Source organism: Hydra vulgaris, chromosome 02 (assembly GCF_038396675.1).
Source record: "Hydra vulgaris chromosome 02, alternate assembly HydraT2T_AEP".
Classification (NCBI taxonomy): Eukaryota; Metazoa; Cnidaria; class Hydrozoa; order Anthoathecata; family Hydridae; genus Hydra; species Hydra vulgaris.
Genome location: NC_088921.1, coordinates 63,257,313 through 63,275,000, shown reverse-complemented (window position 1 = coordinate 63,275,000; position 17,688 = coordinate 63,257,313). Strand labels below are relative to the sequence as shown.

Sequence of the window (17,688 nt, the reverse complement as noted above, 5' to 3'; positions counted from 1 at the left end):
ACCTGTTGAAGTAGCTGGACCTGTTGAACGAGAAATATTTTCTAAAAGGTAGTTCATTTGCATGTAACAAGCAGACCAATCATTGCAATGTTCTCCCAAGACCTTCTAATTTTCTGATTACTCCATTATGTTGACCTGTGTTATTCACAGAACCATCGCAAACAACTGCTGCTAAAGTGTCTGATGATTTGATGTTGTTGTTGCTCAATAATATCTCTTGTGCAATATCAACAGCTTTACTACTTTGTGGCGTGACATGATTGACATATTTGTTTTGCGGAAATGACACTATCACATAATGTTCTTCTTTGAAATTTCGTTGGACACCACTTGTTTTTACGGAAGTGATATCCTGCTTTCCATCAAATCCAATGCAAAGTATTTTTTGGACTTCAGCAGCATGCTTCTTAACTTCTTTTTTCCTCCACATATTTCTCTGACGACGAAGTTTTGCTGGATCAATAGCATTCTCTGGTGTTATAAGATCTAAATCTTTTAGTACAGCATTTGCTATTAGGCAAGCATCCCTGTTACTGATTTTACACCTATCCATGGCCTTACACAACTCAGGATATTGTTTAGTGTTGTAAACCTTCATCTCTTCATCACTTGACATCTCATTATCACTTGACATCACTTCATAACTTGACATCACTTTACCATCTGACATCTCAATTGGCAAAAATTCTTCATCTGGCTTTGACTGTTCATTATCACTGCAATATGTTTCATTTGGATCAATTTCTTTATCAAACTTCATTTTCTTATCTGTAATCGGTAAATTGCATGTTTTACTTCCTCTTTTTTCTCTCTTTTGCAGCTTAATTGTTTCTTCTTTGTCTACTTTTCCTATTACCATCTTCCGTACCGTTTTTTGATCTATCCAGATCTCCCATTCAAGTGTTGTAATTTTTTTTGGCAGTGGACATGCTGACCTTTCTCGAACACCTTTATTAAAACACTTACACAGACAAATATCGAATAGTCAGTCTAACATCTGTAAACTTGATTTAAATGTTGCAGAGGACTTCTTGCGATCAGAGTATTTACCAAGCTCATGTACTTTGTTAATTAGTCTCTTTATGCGAATAACTAAGCTGCTGACTGCAATGGTAGGAATACTTGCTTTGTTGTACAGTGCTTTAATTTCATTAGCTATGACTGTTGCTCTTTCAGTAACACTTGCGCAATTGTTATTTTTTAGTAAATAGTCATATGCTTTGAAAACATCAGCAGAAATTGGCAGTTGATTTGTTTGGAATGGTCTAGGTTGTCCAAGTATACCATGTTCAGTTTTACTTCTTGTTTTAACAGTAGCCATTTTTATTTTCAATTTTAACTAATTAAACTAAAACAAAAAAACAAACAACGTAATTTAAATGTAATATATACAAGTATATATCTTATAATGAAGTACAGGATCATGTTATCGGAAGTCAACAAACAACACTAACAGCTTTTTGTCTTATATTTCGTAGGGTGCTCTAAACTTTTGCAAAGTTCTGTATACTATTAATAAAATATTATTAACATGAATCATCAAAAAACCTAAATTTTAATGCTTTTATCCTGCAATTATACAACTGTTGTAAAATAGCATCATTTTGACCTAATATAGTAAAATTCAAGTTACAGTTTGCAAAACTAAATCAAATTTTTATTACATTTCTTTTACATATCATTAATAGAGACAACAAAATGCAACTTTATTTTCATGTTTCATAAAAAAAAAAAAAATTTGACCCACCCTAATGTATATATATATATATATATATATATATATATATATATATATATATATATATATATATATATATATATATATATATATATATATATATATATATATATATATATATATATATATATATACATATATATATATACATATATATATATATATAATTATATATATATATATATATTTATATATATATATATATATATATATATATATATATATATATATATATATATATATATATGTATATATTATATTATTATTTTTGTGTATAATATATAATAGAAAACATAAGAAGTTATATATTATGTATATATAATTCTTTCTGAATGTTGACCGAACTTTGGTAACTCTAAAAAATGATGTTGAATAATATTTATTGTATAAATTTTAGAGGTTAGATGATACAGTTGGTTCTGTTCGTGATGCAGCAGCTGAATCACTTGGGACAGTTATGAAATTAGTTGGAGAACGTGCAATGGCAGCCTATCTAGATTCTATTGATAAATTAAAGCAGGAAAAAGTAGCTTTTTTTATTTGTTTATCTATAGAGTTTATTATGGAATATTGACAAAAACATGCTAGATAATTTATGATTAAGCATGTCTAATATAATGGCATCGCTCTTTTTGTAGATATATTTTTATTTTGCAAATATAATTGTTTTCTCTTAAGCATTCTCTGATAAGGTGGCATAATAAAAATTTTTTGTAATTGCATAGTAACTTATTACTAAATATATTAAAATATATTATTATTTTGCATAAATTCTGGCCATAACCACAATGGACATTAGGGATCGCATTTATTGCATTTAAGCAGCACTTGCCTTTTTTCATTACAGGTAAAAGAATATTTTGAAAAGGCAGTTTTAACACCCAGTGCTGGAGGTGGAGCTTCTGGTAGTGCTGGAGGTGAAAACACAACAACAACTGCTGCTGCACCACCTGCACCTGCATCTTCTAAGGCAGGTCCTTCTAAACCTGTGCCTAAAAGTGTACAGCCAAAAGAAGAAGAAAAGAAACCAGTATATTTTTTTTCCTTTTTTACATTGCAGATAAATAGTAAGAAATTATGGTTCTATTTTATATTAATTTTTAATGATAAAATTGAATAAAATAAAATAATAAATGTTAAAGTTTCACTTTTTTTAAAATATTTTATAGGTAAGCAATGCTCCACCTAATAAAGTTGTAAAACCAAAGGTTAGTTCATATTAAAAAGTTACTGTCTATTATGTTATATTGATTTTTTTCTTAGATTCTATTGATATATTTTTATTGTTAAATAAATTTAACCTGAAACAAATATTACTAAATTATGGAATAGTCTGGTGGAGCAGCAACCAAGCCAGGTGGAAAAAAAGTTGTTGATCAGAAGAAGAAAAAGAAAAAAGTAAACGATTTTGAAGAAGATCTAAAAGAACTAACCGAACCAGAATTGCCTGTATGTCTTTTCAATATAACTTAAATGTTCATAAATGTAAATATATTTAACAAGTTTGTAAAAAAGCTCTATATGTTTTGTTGAAAAATATAATTGATTAGTTACATTTTTATCTAGAACAAATTCATATAAAATTTCTTTTTAATATTTTAATCAACAACAGGAAGGTGTTGTTGAATCACAAGCAGAAGGGCTTTTTGGTGAAGAATGCATTAAACAAATGGCAAGTAATAATTGGAAAGAGCGTCTTGCTGCAGTGGAAGAAATGACCAAGGTGGTTTTCTTTTTAGTTATCTTTTTAAGTCTTAACATTTGCATTACATCTTTTTATCTTAGGCTAGGCTGTTTGTATTTGATAGTTTGTATTTGATACTTTGTATTCATATATTTGTTTTTTTTTTAAACCAAGGTTTTCTTCATTTACAGTAAGTTGAGCCTTGACCAACGTTTTACATGTAAATTGGTTAAAGTAGTTTACTAGCCTACCAGTAAAATGATGGAGTTAAACTGATAAAATGATGTAGTTATTTGAGCTTTAATTTTTCTGATTTTTACTTTAAAATGTTATAACTCATTAAAGCATTAATGTTTGAGGAAAAAAACTACATAAGTAAAATTTTTTTGAACTGAATGAATGTGTTTTGATTGCTGAAATAAGAGATTCTTGCTTGAGCAGCAATTATGGTAAATTTTTTAGAAAAGAAATGCAACCTAATGATGTAGGGTCAGGGGTGGCAGGTTCATCTACATTTAAAATGCATTTTTTGGACCTTATTTAAAATATTATTAGAAAAACCAACCCAAGTTTGTTGTTTTTTTGCAGAAAAAACAATAAATTTGCAGCAACAAATTTTACCTTTATGTAGTGAGTCTTTTTTTACTATAGTATGGAATAGGCTTAAGTTGCGGGGTAAAGCATAAGTGGTTTGTCTGACGGGATAAAGTAGTTATTAGTGGTGATCAGTAATAATAGACGCCACTCTGAGTTTATTACTTTATCACTACACAAATTATGTTTACACATTAATGTTTTTTTGTCATTCTGAGGCCTTAGATTGTTGTATGCATACTTTTTATTTTGTAGTCAATTTTTTGTATTATAATTATATTTGTTGTATATCTTTGTTTGTGTTGTTTGTTTTATAAGTGTTTGTTAAAGTGTTTGTTAAGTGTAAAAATTATTTTTTATTATTGTAAGTACTGTTTGGGTGCATTGTCTGTCTTATATGTTTTTAAATATTCTTCTATTAATATTTATTTTTGTATTGACAACTGTCAAAATATGCTTTGTTCGAAAAATAGTTCTCCTTTATTCTAATGTACTTCATTTTTCCCTCAAGCGTTCACTGCTTGTGTGTGACCATTAGGCAAATTTATGTGCCAAATTTTTTATATAAAATAGCAAAATTCTTTTATAAGACTCTGACAGCTATTAAGTTTTTAATATTATTTTTATAAAACAGATATATCTAAGATATATTAAAATATTCTGGGTAATACAAATACTTATTGTTATACGCCAAAATCGATTTATAACAAAATAAATATGGCCCATTGCAACTAATGGTTCGCAATCACTTAATTCGCCCCTTGAAGTTAAAAATTGAATCATAAGTAAGAAAATGATAACTTTGCAGTGGATTCAATATATTATATCCATGAGGGCAATAGTATAAGATAATTCAAGAAGACCTAACTTAGAACACAGTAAATGTATTGCTATTTATCAGGAAAAGAATATTACCATTATTGCCATACTGGCTAACCAGTATTAAACATCTTAGTTTTGTCATGATCAAAGTTCAACAACCTCTGCAAGTTTTGATGAACAACCTCTGCAAGTTTGATCACACATTTTCTTAGTGAACAAAAAGGTATGGCTTTTTGATTTCTCAGAAGAAAACTGGAATATATGTCGTTATATCATTAATAAATTGAATCCAACAAATACATTCAAACAAATACAACAAGAAATACCTGTCAAAACCTCTGTTCAAACAGAGGTTTTGACAGGTGTTTCAGGTCTTATTAAACATCTATCGTTATAGTTATTTTAAAGAGACAACATATATTTTATATATTATTGCCGAACTTAATAATGTTAGTAGTAGTGCTCATTGGAGCGTGTTTGACATGGAACTCTTGGCAGCCATTGCAACCGAGGTAGTGGCGAGAAAGAGTTGCATCACTTTGTTTTATAAGAAAACGTGCAAATATCTAATGTACGTAAACTTTAAATTAAGTAATGTTAAAACATGCTAAAACATTTATTAAGTTATTCAGTTTGATTTTCACTTTAAAATTGCATTGCGTCAAGCTCTCCTTAATTTTGATCTATAATATTTATTTCTGTTTAAAAAATTGTTTTATAATTTTAAAAATTTTGTTTAACAACCTGCCAAGTGGATAGTGCGCTGAGCTTCTGAACAAGTAAACCATGGTTCGAGTCCTACCACTTGCAATTTTATTATTTTTGATTATTTTATAATACAAAATATTATAGAGATTATATACAAACATATATACTATACTCTTTAACAAACGAATAAATTTTAAAAAAACTATAGTTTCTAAATACATCAAAACATCGGGAGAAAAATTTGTTGCGTATCTGTCATGATTGAGATACTTATGTTATTAATGTGCTCAGGTAATTAGTCATAATAAGCTGCGAATGGTCTGGAAAAAAAAAAGTCTGAAACTTGATAAATAATAAACTTAATAAGTCAGCCCTGCTACTCCAGAAGGTGCTGCTGTGAAGGCAAAAAAAAAGAAAGCCTGTCGCTAGAAAAAACTTTAAAACTTTCTTTTGAAAATTAAAAGTTTGTTTGGATACATTTACTTTTTTACTATAAATATATGCTGCAGCTGTTTTAATAAATAAATTAATAAATTATTTTTGGGTTGTGATAAGAATGCAGCTTTTATTGCACATTTGTTAATGTATCCTTGCAATAGATATTAAAGAGATATGTTCTGGATTTGTTATTTGTTACTGAAAGATCAAGGAAATTTATTGTGTGTGAATCACTTTTTGTTTCAATTGTATATTTGAAATTTTTGTGTTGATTATTCAACAAATTGATAAAACATTTTAACTCTGCCTCATGATTAAAATGGGAATAGATATTGTCAACATACCTTTTAAATGATTTTACATAAATTGGTGGTGTAAGATGCTTTGTGGTGCATTAACGCTTTTTCACCATAATGTTGCAGAAAACTCTTTTCTATTACTACCATTAATGATAAACCTATAGGACCAGCATCTTCTAATGTGTGTATGTTGTTTTCATATAAAAAATAGCACTTAGACAAACACAAATCTAAAAGTATTTTTATTCCTGAAAAAAATTATATTTTCTCCTGTCTTTATGTTTTCCCTACTCTTTTAATTTATAGTTTTATGCATCTTCTGCCAACTGTACTTTTTTTAAATATGTTTTATTGATGAGTTTTATAAAGTTCACAATTAAATATTCACAATGTATTACCAGGCCTTGTTACGAGATTTCGCTGCGTAGCGAAAACGTGTAACGCATTTCTAAGTAACTCAACTCAGCAAATATATTTTGCATCGTTAGAAGTTATATTGCATCACTAGCGTCTTTTCAAGTACTGCATTGTAATTAAAGTTATTTTATTAACGCGTTAATAATCATACAAACAGTTAGTTTTTTTCTCACTAGAACAAGTTACAATTAAAATCTAAGTTCTTATTTAATAAATCATTTTTATTATTTTTTTCAAATATGAACTAAATTTTATTTTGAAAAAAATATTCTTTTCATGAAACGTAAAATAATGTTTGTTTTTTTTCTTATGATTTTACAGTTGGTTTTTGATTATTTTATTAACTGTTAATAAATTTTTTCTTATTTCATTTGTAAACTCTTTTTAATGTATTTTAACAATAAAGAGTTTTTTTTTGTTATTTATCAGTTACCGATAAGATATTCGTGATCATAATTTATTTTCATAAATTAAATGAACATCATTAAAACTTTACGTTATTGAATTAACAATAAACAAAATATCTTATTAATAAAATATTTACATTAAAATAAATCGTGCATTTTTTAAACTATTATGACAAAAAATAATTTTTACATTTAAAAGGAATTTATATATTTAATTCCTTAAGATAAAACTTAAAACACTTTTTTTTTTAACTTATTTTTATCAACAATAAAAAAAATTATTAAACAAACTGTTTTTTTAACAAAAAATCTATTAGTTTACAATTGCGGTTAAATGCTTTTACTTACGACTATTTCTTCAGAATAAACGTCACATAAACGATATCAAAAGATAATTAAAAAAACGATATTAAAAGATATAAGTTTTTGCGTAACGCAAAACTGCTGAACGGGTAGGCAAATCGCCTTTTCGCAAGCAAAATGCGAGCTGCGTAACGCTTCTTAACAAGGCCTGTATTACTGATTTATATTTTCATATTGAAATTTTTATTCCCATATGGAAGAAATAAACAAAAAAATTAAAGTTATTCAAAACTGCTAAAACTATGAAATTATTATTCAGAACTGTTAAAACTACAAAGTTATTATTCAAAAATTGTTATTAAAAACTGTTAAAACTGCAAAGTTATTATTCATAACTGCTAAAACTGCAAAGTTATTATTCAAAAGTTATTATTCAAAACTACAAAGTTATTAATTTTCACCAATGAATTTTCATCAACTCTTAGTGGAACCAATGAATGGTTATAATTAAACTTACTGGTATTTGTATTGATATTAATAAAAATTAGTATTAGTTTAATTAATGAAATTATTTTTTTAATAATAATAGAAATAATAAAATATGCTAATAATTAGACTGGTAACTGATTGTTAAATAAAAATAGTGACAGATAAGTATATTCAGTTAGTGTTTTTTATTTATGCATGTTTTTGAAATACTTAATAACCTAGCACCTTTTTCTCCCAAAGCTTTCAACATCATTTCATCTATCTACCATCTTGCATCACTGTGCTCTAATAACAGCAGATTTTGTAAACAAGGTTTACAGAAAGTTAATTAAAGAGTCAATGGTTTTTATAGATATTTACAAAGTTTTTGCTTTTCATGCCAAAATTTTGCAATTTAAGTTTTTTTATGTAATCAGATTTTTTTTCATTGTTAATTAGAATTATCTTTTATCTTTAATGTTTTTAATTATATTCATTACTTAAAATATATATATTTTTAGTTTTTTACCTTTTAATCAAAGATTTTGACTTTTTCTTTAGAAAATTGAAGGGATGGACGATAAATCTTTTCCAAGTCAAGTAGTTGTTCGAACACTTGCTAAAAACCCTGGTTGGAAAGATAGTAATTTTCAGGTAAAAATTGTTTTTATATTTTTATGATTTATTTAAAAAATAGATGAAAATTATCTGTTTTTGTGGCAAATTTTTGTAGAAATTTTGAATGCTTATATTCTTGTTAAATAAAACATGAATTTGAACTATCCATTCAAAACACTTTATATATAACTTTTTGTTATCTTATTTTTATTGTGTCTATTGTTATGGCCAATAAACTTAGTTGTTGTAAAAAAAGTAAATTTAGTACTTAAAAAAATAATAAAAAATCATGTGGACAATTTAAAATGATATTAGAATTTTTTTTTTTTTTTTTTTAAACATCTTCGCTTCCAACAAGGCTGCAAGCAGCCACTAATTAAAGTTGGAAGTTACTGTAAGAGAAAAGATGAAGATTGTAGAGCAAGATAACGATTGACGGACGATTTAAAAGATTGCAAATTATATGAATCAGGAAAGCAAGATGAAGGAAGCGAATTCCAAAGAGCTGATGTTCGAGGAAAAAAACTAGACGAATAAGCGTTTTTGGAGCACTTAGGAACAGTCACAGAAAAAGGATGACACTTAATTGAATGACGAGTAACACGAGAATGAATTTTAGTAGATGGCACAAGAGACGTTAGCTCTTTCGAGCAGTGCCCATTATAGTATTTGTAGAAAAGAGAAAGAGAAGCAACATTACGACGATGTGATAATGGTTGAAGGTTGGCTGCGAGAGCAGGTCCAACAATGTTTACGATGCGTTTTTGCACCTTGTCTAAAAGAGAAAGGGCATCATTAGAAGATCTGCCCCAGATATGGCAACAATATTCCATACAAGGCCCAATATGACATTTATAGAAATAGAGAATAGAATCCGAAGTAAGAAAGTGACGAGCTCGATAAAGAGATGCAACCGTAGCAGATGCTAATTTTGCAACTGATTTGATATATAGTTTCCAAGAAAGATTGAAAGTAAGAGTTAATCCTAGAAGATGAAGAGTAGGTGACTCATCGAGTACATCACCGTTCATAAATATAGGAAGATCTAAATTATTGCGATAACGATTGGCTGAAAAAAATTGAGTTTTATCTGAATTAAAGTTCACCAGCCACTGTGAGCCCCATGCTGTAGCAGAAGTGAGATCCTTTTCAAGCTCAAATGCCCCCTCCAGGCAATCAGAGGGTGTTGGTTTCTTATCACGACAAGAATAAATGGTAGTATCATCAGCAAACAATGCCACCTTTGATGTGAGAATATCTGGAAGATCGTTAATGTAAATTAAAAAGAGTATAGGGCCAAGGATAGAACCTTGAGGAACCCCTGAAGTTACAGAATAAGAAGAAGAGTGTTGTCCATCGAGGACAACTTTTATGCTACAATTGGAAAGGAAGGATTCAATGATCTTAAAGATGTTGCCGGATACACCATAAGAAGAAAGCTTATGGAGAAGACCAGCATGCCAAACTTTATCAAACGCTTTTGAAATGTCAAGAGCGATGGCCTTAACCTCTCCACCTTCATCTAATGCACGATAAAACCTGTCAGTTATTACTGTTAGCAAATCAGCTGTAGAACGAGAAGATCGAAATCCATATTGATGGTCAGAAAGTAAGTTATTAGATTCAAGATGAGAAATTAAGTGTTTGTTAATTAAAGATTCAAAAACCTTGCTTATGATAGGAAGAAGACTTATGGGACGGTAGTTAGACGAATCAGATCGCTCCCCAGAATTTTTGAAGATAGGGATAACAGATGCGGCTTTCCAGCAGGCTGGAAAACAAGACTCTGATAAGCACTTGTTGAATAGTTTTGAGAGTATAGACGACAGCTCTGGAGAACACTTCTGCTAGACAATAACAGGTATGTTGTCTGGGCCACAAGCTGTAGAAGAGTCTAGACAGGAAATCACTTTAGATACAGATGCTGAAGTGATATGAATGTCAAGCAATTAATCAACCTGTTTGTTGGCAATATCAGGTAGAACGCAATTAGTGGAATCAAGAGATGATATTGATGAAAAGTTTTTAGCAAACAGTTCGGCTTTGTCTTTAGGTGAGGTGACAAAGTCTGAACCATACAAGAGAGGTGGAATTATAGATTTGCCCTTATTATTGATATTATTAAAGATTCTCCAGAAGTCACGAGAGCCTAATTTTTGAGATGAGATACGAGATTTCATGACCTGAGAATAGCGGGTTTTGGCGTTAGACAAAACCTTTTTACAGTTGTTTCTAGCAGTAATAAACAGACGTCTGTTTTCTGGAGAATTGTTTTGCTGATAAATATGGAAGTAACGGTTTCGATTGGCAATCGCAGCAGCACAGTGTGAGGAAAACCATGGAGGAGAGTGAGGCTTGACCTGGAATCGTCGAGAGGGAATAAAAGATTCCATGCCAGCCTGAATCCACGAAGTTATATAAGAAGCACATTTGTCGACAGGAAGTTGAAAGATTTCTACCCAAGGGCCATCACGAAGAAAATCACGGAAAGAATCCCAGTCAGCTTTACTGTAGTTGTAAGAGGTTCGATAGTAGGGGTATTCAGGTGATGAAGAAGAATGAGATATTAGTTTTAAAGAGATCAAACTGTGATCAGAAGCACCTAAGGGTGAATGTGGAGAAACTGAGCACTGACTAGGATCAGAAACAAGACATAAGTCGAGTAGAGAAGGTAAATGATTAGGGTTGTCAGGAAAGCGAGTTGGAAAGTTGACTATTTGAGTTAGGGATTGAGAAAGGCAAAAGTTGTGGGCTTTAATGCCTGCAGAGTCACTGACACTAGAGCCAAGCCATTCAGAGTGGTGAGCATTAAAGTCACCGACAACAACTATATTAGCTGATGGATAAAGAGAGAGGGCTTGGTCAATATGATCAGAAATAACATCAAAAAGAGTACAGTCTTGAGATGAAGGAGATCGATATAGAACAAAGAGAAAGGCAATAGTGTGAAGTGGTGCTAAACGAAAGCACATGAAAGAATAGTCTGTGGATTCAAACCTAGTTTCACGACAAACAGGTGAATTCTTACGAATGTAAATGCCCAGGCCAAGCATGTGACTATTGGAGTCTTTACGAATCAGAGGAAGATAACCATCAACACTAAGATCACAAGATGAGACAGCCGAACTCAAATTAGTCTCACAAAGAGCAAGTAGGTCTGGTGAACTTTGCAAGAGATAAGACTCAACAGAAGAAAAGTTACTTCGAAGACCACGAATATTAGTGAATGATAGGTTTAGAGAACTTGGTGATGATGATGGTTTTTTGTGTTTTATAGTTTTTGGTACTTTATTCATTTTTAAATTAGATTGAAGAACTTGACTCAAAGCATAGATAGTACTCAGAACACTGTTTAATAGCCCAAGCAATTGCCTCATTACTACTAATAAACCCTAAGCCGTAACAAAGGGCTCCAAATCCAAAGAATTAAAAAATATATATTTAAAAAATAAATTTACCTGCTTAATGCACCAGAGATTTTAGATAAAATCTAATATACAAAAAATAATAATTGGAAATATAGTCTTTATTTCAATAAAATTTTACATTTATATAAGGGGCAGTGAGGCTCTTTAGCTGTGGTGAAGGCAACTTGCCTTGAAGAATAAAAACTCTGATGTAAAACCACCCAGGGCTGAAGTTAACGCGAAAAAATCTAATCGCAAAAAAAAAATATTTTAAACCAGAGTTGTTTTGACAGATTTGCACTGCACTGTTTCTATTGCTGTTTTATACAGTTAAGTTTTTATAACATTAATAACATATAACACGTTTAAATTAAAACCAACTAAATGAATAGAATTGTTGAATTAATAAATAAGCATTATCATCATAAGACTTTAAACTTTGCATTTGTACAAAAACATGCTATATCTATAAACCAAACAAGTAAGATCAAAGCAAAAAAACATTATATACCATGTTTTTTATATTTATTGCTTCTTTATCTATTACTATTAAAAATTTAAGTATAATAAACATACTATTAAAAATTTAAGTATAAATAATTTTTTCATTTAAATGGTTTTTAAGTTAATGTTTTCATTTAATTTATTCGTTCAAATTGTTTTGTAATGAAAAATGAGAAAAATTTGGTTTAAGTATATGCTCAATTATATTTTTTGGAAAAAGTTTTTTTGAACAGAAGTAAAATTTTTAATTTAAACTTCAATTGCAAAATTATTTGAATGAGAAGACTATAATTTTTGTTTAAATAGATTTCTTTTTAAAAAAAGTTCCTATAAATAACTTGCGTATTTATAGAAAATGTTTAATCTTGATATTGCTCTAAATAAAACAAAATATATAGGAAAATAGTATTTTTTCATATTCTGTTTGAGATTTCTTGTTAAAATAATTTTTAGTTAGAAGCCTGTATTATGTATCAACAACACATAAGGTATAAATAAAAACATTTTTATGCTTAATATTTGTGAGTCTTTGATTTGTTACGCGGTAACTTGTTTTTAAATATAAATACAAACTATAAGTCTGAACTTGATATCGTTTCCTGAATATATTATTAGTAACACATATACATATAATATAATGGTAAAGTATGATTGTTCATTGAGCACCACTATGCAACTCCCCTTACTCTAATTCTCTCTCTAGATTGATTATCGTCGAGCACCACTACATAACTTCCCTCTCTACGCAACTACCATATGCAACTTTATTTTATATATTTCTCGGACGCTAGATGCGTCCCAGTTAGTAAAACAAGTTGTTTAAAAACATTATTTCTCGGCGTTTATGCCAAACGTTATATGCATCGCTTAACTCAAGCATTCCGCTTGGTTGGTTTCTTTACAACCTTTGTAACATTATTCACGGGTTTAGGAAAAGTCCGTCCCTGGACTAAATATATTATAACAAAACTGCATCACTGCAAAACAAAATGTTTATCAATTCCATTGAAAAAATGTATTACTATTGTAAAAAAAAAAAGTTTTACTATTGTACATCTTAACTTGTGGTATCATCATATAATTCAGCGTCATAAAAATCATTGCTAAGCAGCATCATTGCAAAACAGCAACATAAACTCCATCGTAATAGAACACCATCATAAAATCATTGCTCAACAGCATCATTGCAAAACAGCAACATAATAAATTCATTGTAATAAAACATTATCATATAATCATCGCTAAACAGCATCATTGCAAAACAGCAACCAAAAAATTCATCGTAATAGAACAGCATCATAAAAATCATTGCTAAGCAGCATCATTGCAAAACAGCAACATAAAAAATCATTGTAATAAAACATCATTAAAAAAAAATCAACGTAATCACTACAGGAAACAATTTCACTGTAGGAAACTCGTGGTGTTTGGGGTGTCTCAATTTCCATACAGGACTCTCAGTCGAATATCCTGCCATTACTGTAGATAAGTAATGTTCTAGTCTTTATGGGCATCTTTACAGGGTGGGCATTTGCAATTACAACTGAGGTGTTTATTTCTTTTTGGTGACATCGTTGTTGATTGGTCCTGGTGCATTTTATTGGGTATTGTTTCTTTATTCTTTGTTTTAATCAAAGGTTTCAAGCATGGTAAGGTATAGTTCCAATTCGCTTTATTCAAAACTAAATATACAATTATTAATAGCACTGCAGCCCATAAAATTGATCTCGAAATGCCATAAATTTTTGAAAGAATGATCCTGCACTTTCCCCAACATCCTTAACTGCTCCTCCAGCGCTACAATACTGAGGAGGAAGCAATACCAATTGATTGAACCAATTTTTCATCCAAGTTGGAAACACCATTTAATGAGTCCTTAATGGCTCCGTCAATAGCTTTAATGATTTGGCTTCCTCCGCCTATTGTAACTTGTAGGGCACTGCCTAAAGCTGTACCAACACCTGCCAAAACATCACCTCCATTGGTATCATTGATTGTTTTTAACGTCTGTAGTGTCTCGTGAGAGTTAGATATTAACTGTAAAACTGTATATGGTGAGAGTCGTTGAGGTTTATCGATTACAATGTCCTTGCTATAGCCACGAATGCGGGTAATTAATTTGTTTGACGAGGGCAAATATTGTCTAGCTGGGTCTTAACAATCTTAACTCTTCCGTATGCCGATACTTCAAACATGGTGCTTAGTTTTGGATTTTGTAAGTAGGAATGTTTAGGTCTGAGGTTACAAGGGATTCGAGGACTGGTTCTTATTAACTTTCTATCGCTAATTTCCAAAAAATAAGTAACATTTGAATTCGGTATGGTGATAGGGAAATGCTCAAAGCAGAAATTCCCTATTTTCCAGGCATAATTTATTATATATTTAGTATAATTTACACATTTTGACAACAGCGCATCTTTTGCTGATTCAACAGTCACACCCAAGGATTGATGTATCCGTTCTGTCGATGTTGTTGGAAATTTCCAACAACATTGGGAGATTTCGGTTTGTATGAACCACATTTGCTCCCAAGCACTTATCATGCTCATTCTCTGGTTTCTGTTTTCTGTTTAGGTTTCTGATTAGGATAAATTCTCCTATTCGCTCAATAGAGTATGTGCCTAACTTTATCATGACTTCTTCATCATGTTTAGCGGTTTCCCAGGCAATTACCGATTCTAGCCATTTACCAGGCATACACCAACGCATGAAATAGTAATATAGGCTCTTGGTGACATATTGTTTGACTGTTGCGACCGTCCAGTAATTTGTCCTTCATATATTTTATTATTAAAATGTATATATTCCGCTGTTTTTGTGCGCATCCAAGAGTAGTTAAGCTGGTCCGAAACCACAGTTCTCCATATGTTAGGGCAAGTTAGTTGTAATGCTCCATATGGAGAAATTTTAGTGTTTATGGGTGAGATACATTCTCCTTGTGTTACTTCTACTTTATTTGAGTCAATATCTTTTGACTTTTGATTGAGGAAGTTCGATTGGCATGTGAGGAGGACTTTTTCAGCATAGCAATGATATAAGGTTATTGTTGTTGTTTGTGGTTGGTATGCATATACATCTGCCATGAACGTTTTTACAGTGTCATTTAAAGTGTGCATATTATGTACACAAGAAGCGATTGTGGGTAGTTGGTAAATCCCAATCAGCTGCACTTTAGTACAATCATAAACTTTGCCTATGAATAGTCCTATTGTAACCATAGGTAGGAGAAATATGCTTAATATAAGAGTCGGAGTAATTATCTTCCTCACATCGACAAATGATTTTTGTTGCAATCGATCTTTAGGTTGTCTTTTATCTTTTTGTCTTGCTTGGACCATTGTTATTGCGGAGACATGAATTTTTATTTGTTTCCTCTAGATATTTTTGTATTATCTGTTTATTGTAGATATTTTCTTTGGGTTCCTAAGTATTTTGCAATGGCGGGTACCCTTGCCAATTGACTAAGTATTGGATTTTTCCATTTCTTTTCCTTTTGTTAACAATTTTTTCCATACTAAATATTGCTGATTCGTCATTTTTGTTTTCATGAGAGCTGTCTACTTTATTTGTTTCTGGGCCTTCAAATGTCACTTATTTTTGACAATTGCCTTCAAGAGGAAATTCTTTTATTGTTTCCATTGCTTTGTTTTATACATCAGTGTCTAAAATTATCTCTTTATTTAGTTTTTCTTTGAAACCAAAATATTGTTTAAACCAGGGCACATGAACTGGAGTAGCAAGCTCTTTGTTATTCTTATTTTCTACTTTGAAATTCATAGGTGATGTTTTCTTGACAAACCTGAATGGACAATGCCAAGGGCTTGTGAGTTTTCTCACTAGACCCTTTTTTATAATTGGCTTGTAAATCCAGACTTTTTGTCCAACCTGAAATGAGTACTCCTGAGTTAATTGATCATAGTGTAACTTCATTTTGGTTTAGGGTTTTTGAATGTTTTCTTTGGTGAGGTTTTGTGCTAATCTGTTGTAGCAATTATAGCAAATCAGTGTTGTCAGAGGGATCGTTCCTAGGTAGCAGAGTAGTATCATACTAGTAGGGCAGATATACTAGTATTATATGCATATACAGCAGCGGGAAGATGAACATCCCAATCTCGCTGGTTGTAGGCCACATACGTTGAAAGATCCTGAGCTAGGATTCCATTAATACGTTCCACAAAGCCATCTGTTTGGGGGTGATAAGCGGTTTTGAAAGATTTTTTTATGTTTAATATTCCACACACTTCTTTTACTAATTTCCTAGTAAAATTACTACCTCGATCTGTCAAAAAATGTCTTGGTGCTCCCTGTTTAAACACAATGTTGTCTACAAATAACTCTGCGATTGATTTTGCCACAATGGTGGGAACTGCAAAAGCTTCAACATACTTAGTGAACAAGCAATCAAAAACAACTATATAGCGGTTTCCTTTTAATGAAGGAGGAAAAGGTCCCAAGCAATCGGCTGCAATAACATCCTATCGACCTTCAACAGGAATTGGAAGTAGAGGTGCTTTGCTGAATACTGGATTCCTTTTCCTTTGAGCACAGGTCGTACAGGATTTTACCCAAGTTTGAATGTCATTGTGCATACCCATCCAAAAGTAGTTGCGTCTAATATTCTTGTAGGTTAATCTGAAGTGACCTCCACATGATTCGTCATGAGCCCAAGTAATTAAGTCTGATTTAGGGATTGCGTCACAACTAACTGGATGAAATACTTTGGTGTTCGTAAATTGTGGTAGAATAACAATCCATTTTCATCTAAATGATAGTTTCCTTTTATTGCTAATACTTTCTTTGTTTCCTGCAAGTCTTCAGGTAATTCTCCTTTGACTAGATATGCAACTAGATGGGTGTAATAAGGATCGTTGTGTTGCTCTTTTATGACTTTCTCGGTTTACCTGGTATGGTCACTGTTGTAACAGTGTTTGTAGCTGCATCTTGATAGCCTGTCGGCATTACCATGCATTTTTCCTGGCCTGTACTCTATTTCAAAATCATAACTTAGTAGCATTAAACTCCATCTTGCTAGGCAACCAGTTGGATCTTTTATCAGCATTAGCAATTTCAGTGAATTATGGTCTGTTACAATTTTGAATCATTGCCCATATAGGTAAGATCTATATTTCTGTACCGCAGCAATAGCGGCCAATGCTTCTCTTTCAGTCATGGAATGTTTAATCTCTGTGCTTGTAAAGTTACGTCCACAGTAAAGGATTATTTTTTTGGAGTCCCCTTGAGGTTGTGATAGGATATATCCTAACATTTCACCTCTCGCATC

General features: G+C 31.0%; 1 protein-coding gene across 1 annotated transcript in view; it reads left to right on the top strand.

The window, feature by feature from the left end:
- Positions 1-17,688, top strand: part of LOC101235191 (cytoskeleton-associated protein 5) — an 84,093-nt gene that overhangs the window by 10,190 nt on the left and 56,215 nt on the right. The window contains exons 12-17 of the mRNA XM_065791662.1: positions 2,136-2,264; positions 2,586-2,768; positions 2,908-2,946; positions 3,071-3,187; positions 3,351-3,461; positions 8,440-8,532. Coding sequence (XP_065647734.1) covers positions 2,136-2,264; positions 2,586-2,768; positions 2,908-2,946; positions 3,071-3,187; positions 3,351-3,461; positions 8,440-8,532 — 672 coding nt within the window. The remainder of the gene's footprint in view (positions 1-2,135; positions 2,265-2,585; positions 2,769-2,907; positions 2,947-3,070; positions 3,188-3,350; positions 3,462-8,439; positions 8,533-17,688) is intronic.